This window comes from Populus euphratica, unplaced genomic scaffold, assembly GCF_000495115.2.
Source record: "Populus euphratica unplaced genomic scaffold, PopEup_1.0 scaffold25.1, whole genome shotgun sequence".
Lineage (NCBI taxonomy): Eukaryota > Viridiplantae > Streptophyta > Magnoliopsida > Malpighiales > Salicaceae > Populus > Populus euphratica.
Genome location: NW_011499851.1, coordinates 947130 through 951548, shown reverse-complemented (window position 1 = coordinate 951548; position 4419 = coordinate 947130). Strand labels below are relative to the sequence as shown.

The following is a 4419-nucleotide window of genomic DNA, read 5'->3' as shown; positions in this document are numbered from 1 at the left end:
CTCAGGAAATGATGGGGTGCGTAAACAGAAGGCAGAAACAGAACCCCGAGGACGCCGCTAAAAGGACTTTTATAGGCGGACAATTCTTGCACTACCCAGTAAATACCAACACTCCAACGGCGCCACCATTTGGTAACGTACAGACAGACGTCTATCTATATGAATGAAATTCTCTCTTTACCTCTGTAATTAACCTGGCTCTTGTTTTCTCTCTCCTTTCTTTTGATTTTTTTTTCCAGGGTGTTTATAAATTAATAGCATTATTATTATTATTATTTTTAAATATATTAAAATAATATTTTATTATTATTTAAAATTTATTTTTAATATCAATATATTTTTAATATCAATATATAAAAAAATCTAAATTTTAACCAACATCCGTGTAGCGTTACACTCAACTCCGTACGTACTCCTACTAGCTATGTCTTTTTTAACGTTAAATATTTGTGATGAAAATAAGGATTCCTCTGACCATTCTTTGTTTTCCGTGTTTAATTATGAAGACCCAGCTGAGCACATTAAAGTAAGCTCTCTCTATGAACTTGATCACTCAAAGTTGCCTCATAAATCCCCTGATCATCTCCACAAAATCCGGGTTGTCATGGTATTTATTATCAACATTCTTTAAAACCCCACTCCATTTCCCCCTTTTTTGTCTTAAATATTTATTAATTAACCGGTTTAAACTTTTGCTAATTATTTCAGGTGAATGAAAAGACCAGAATGAGAGTTTCTCTGAGGTTTCCAAGCATCTATTCTCTAAGATCTTACTTCAATGAGACTGAACATACTAAAAAGAAAGACTCGAGGAAGAAACTGCCAGCATTCGATGACAAGTACATGGTAGGATCAGAAGTTGCAGCAGAAGCTCTTTACAGGAGAATCTCTTCTCAAGAAATTGCGGGCAAGAGTAGCTCATGGAGTTTCTGGGTGCTTAAAAATCCTTCGGTTTCACCTCAAAAGGTGTCAGACTCACCTAGAAGAAGTGCGAATGCTAATGTTGGTGCAAGAAAATTGTCTCTCATATCTGAGCTTAAGGGAACCGGTATGGCTGAGTGGGGTCATGAGCGCCGGCAGGTCAGGTTCTTGGCTAAACACGTAGAGGATAAACGTGAAATTGTGGCTGTATCGAATGACGTAGTTAAAGGCGAAGAAGAGAAGCACAGTGATGGTGGCGATGATACAGAAGAAGAGGAAGAAGAGGAGGGTGATGTTAAGGTAGTAGTAAATAAATCGAGAGAAGCTAAAAGGAAATTATGTAAGAGAAAGGGTCAAGGTGGGCCTGGTGGCAAATCATCACCGAAGAAGAAAAGGCCTAAAAGTGAAAAGAAGAATCAGGTTGCGGTCTATAAGCAAAAGAAGAACAAGGTCATAAAAAAATTTATTGATAGATGGTCGGCTGAGAGGTAACATAGCTTTTAGTTGTTAACAAATTAAACTCGTAGCTTGATTTATATCAATTTATTTATTAGTGTTTATATGTAGCTATCTAGCTAGTAACTAATTTGGTTGGTTGATTTACGTGAAGGTATAAAATGGCTGAGGTTAGCATGTTGAAAGTAATGAAAGAGCAAAATGCAGTGTTTCGAAACCCAATTCTAAGGCCAGAACTGAGAGCTGAAGCACGGAAGTTGATTGGGGACACTGGATTGTTAGACCATTTGTTGAAGCAAATGGCGGGGAAGGTAGCTCCAGGAGGTGAAGAGAGATTTAAAAGGAGGCATAATGCAGATGGGGCAATGGAGTATTGGCTGGAGAAGGCTAATTTGGTTCATATTAGGAAAGAGGCCGGTGTGCAGGATCCTTATTGGACTCCTCCACCTGGTTGGAAACCTGGTGATAATCCTACTCAGGATCCTGTTTGTGCTAGAGAGATCAAGGAGCTCCGAAAGGAAATTGATGAAGTTAAAAGGTAATTGGTCTTTCTGTTTTGTTAACTAGGATTGATCCTGGACTTTGAATTTTGTGGTCTTTAAGTTTGTTAGTACTCGGTACTACTGATCTTAGTATTGCTCATCGGTTTTTCTCCTTTACTGTTGGGGCGAGTTATGCATGCTCGTGATTCCATTTGTCGCGTATTTGTTGTCTTATTGGTGCAGGGAGATGGTGTCCAGAAAATATGGGAAGGAACTAGCCATTATGGCAGTACCAAATTCTTCTCCTACAAGTCAGGACAAGGAGCATGGCAGCTTAGTAATTCCACTGAAGGTAATAAATATGAAAGTTTGACTAGATTTTGACCGACCCAAATTCTTCTGTTGACAACCCGTGTATTATTTTTGCAGGAAATGTACATTGATTTGGTGAATAAGAAGGTAAAGATGGAGGAACAACTAATGGGAGTTTCACATTCTTTGTGTGGGATGGAGGTAGGAAATCGTGAAATTTACCCCTTAATAATTATCATGTTCTTTTCGATTGAAGTGTATAAGATTTGATATGAATGATTCTTTCCACGTTTTGAATCTGTGAGTACCACAGATGGATGTAAGATTTGTTGAAGTAAGAAATTCCTGAATGACTGCACATGATTATGACCCACATCTTTCAAAGATAATAGTAATAAATTGACTATCTGGTGTATGTATCCAGTCTTGATAATAAGTTGATGGTTAAATTGCCGTGGAACCCCTCGAGAAGCTGTGTATGGTGAATATTGCTCATTCCAGACTAGATTTTTGCAATTAGTATAGCTAAATTTAGAGCTGAGAATCCTACAATAAAATAGTTTCATAAATGATGAATGTTTTGGTGGTGAACTTTCGCTGTCCTTGCCAGTCCTTTCTAGTCTGGATAACATTATATCGTAACAATGTTATGATTAATGATGATTTTAGGATGAATTGGTTATCGTATCAATGTTATGATCAATGATGATTTTAGGATGAATTGGTTACTTGTGATTGGTTTGTCCTTACAGTACAACGGGGAGGCTTGGCAGTGTTTATTGTCGTAGCATTTAATTATGTATTAAACCATGGTGTTATGATGATTGAAATGTCTAATTAACGCAGGAAGAAATGAAGAAGCTAAAAACCAGAGTGAAAAAATTAAACAGAACAGAATCAACAGAAAGGCCAGCATTATTAATCGGATCAACAGAATCAACCACACCAGCTGGATCGGGAAGAAAGGGGAAAGAAGTAATGGTTTTAGGGGAATTAGCACAAGAACAATGTCAGTCATCAGGAGGCAACATACCACCAACAACAAAATCAGCAGCACCAACGGAGGACAGGGCGGCAAAGATAGAAAGGTTGAAAAGTGGGTTTAGGATATGCAAACCCCAGGGAAGTTTCCTGTGGCCTGATATGACTGCCTCAACCCCTCACCCTCAGGGTGCGGTACAACTCCAAGACCTCATTGCAGTGCACACGCCTTCTTCTGTGTCCTCCACTTCACCAAAACAATCTTACCTTCTGTTTACTCCCCATGGACCCCGCCATACTTCCCCCGTGAAGGAATCAGCTGAGAGAAGGGCTGTCACCATTTCTCAATCCACAGCTGCCACAACTCGAATTACTTTTCCTCCCCTTGATCGAATGATTCACAACCAGTATGAGAAGAGCAGCATTTCCACTTCTACTACCATCACCAACACTATCAAAACCCCTCTCATCAACCTTAATGAGCCACTGAATACCAATCAAACTGATGATTATGGCGTATTATGTTGGTCTCATTCCCATGCCCATGCTCAAAGCTCCCCTTACCCTTCACTTACCAAAGAAGACATCATCAGGATTTGACTACCAATATTGCCATGCCAAGTGTATGTGTGCTGACTGATAAAATCCCAGCTTCAGTTCACACCCATATTTTGGTGATATAAACTTGGTATATATGCTGACTCCTTTTTCATGTTCTGTACGTTTTACATAGTTGGGACCCGCAAAGAAAGAGATGATGAGCCAATGGGAGGAAGGTGATCCAAGAAAAGGAATGATTAGGAACTGTGAGCAGGCGCAGCAGCAGATGGGATGCTCCTGTGCCTCATCCATTGCATCTTCTTCCATGTCAATGGAAGTGGGGACTTGGCTAGCTCTGGCTTCTTCTAAGCCTTCCGTGGAGCACAAATCTAAAAGGGGTTAAACATGATATATCAACAATGGCAGCAGCAACAATATTGGCTAATTACTATATAAGTGTTAAATTTAAAACAATTAGTTAAGCCCCTGATAGAATACAGACAATTAAGTTGGGGTTTTACATTTTGCTTCCCTTGTCTTACTATATATACAGATAGAAACCGCATCTAGATGCGCGCAAAGAGCTCTAGCCCAAGAGAAAAGAAAAGGTAAGAATTAATGCGATTTATGCATAAAGTATACTTTGGTTACCTTGATGTTATCTTTATCGCTAAATAATATTAGGAATGATTCTGTTCCATTGTGTTCCTCAGCATTTGTGCACGTT

The 4419-nt window shown here is 39.1% G+C and overlaps 1 protein-coding gene across 1 annotated transcript; it reads left to right on the top strand.

Moving 5' to 3' along the window:
• The first annotated feature begins 424 nt into the window (after positions 1-424).
• On the top strand, positions 425-4218 carry LOC105121426 (protein DYAD-like). Its single transcript, XM_011020056.1, is given in 8 exon segments — positions 425-607; positions 709-1409; positions 1532-1915; positions 2103-2211; positions 2289-2372; positions 3018-3707; positions 3710-3775; positions 3886-4218. Coding segments are annotated over 8 exon segments (2427 nt in total). The 3' UTR covers positions 4096-4218.
• Positions 4219-4419: the final 201 nt, after the last annotated feature.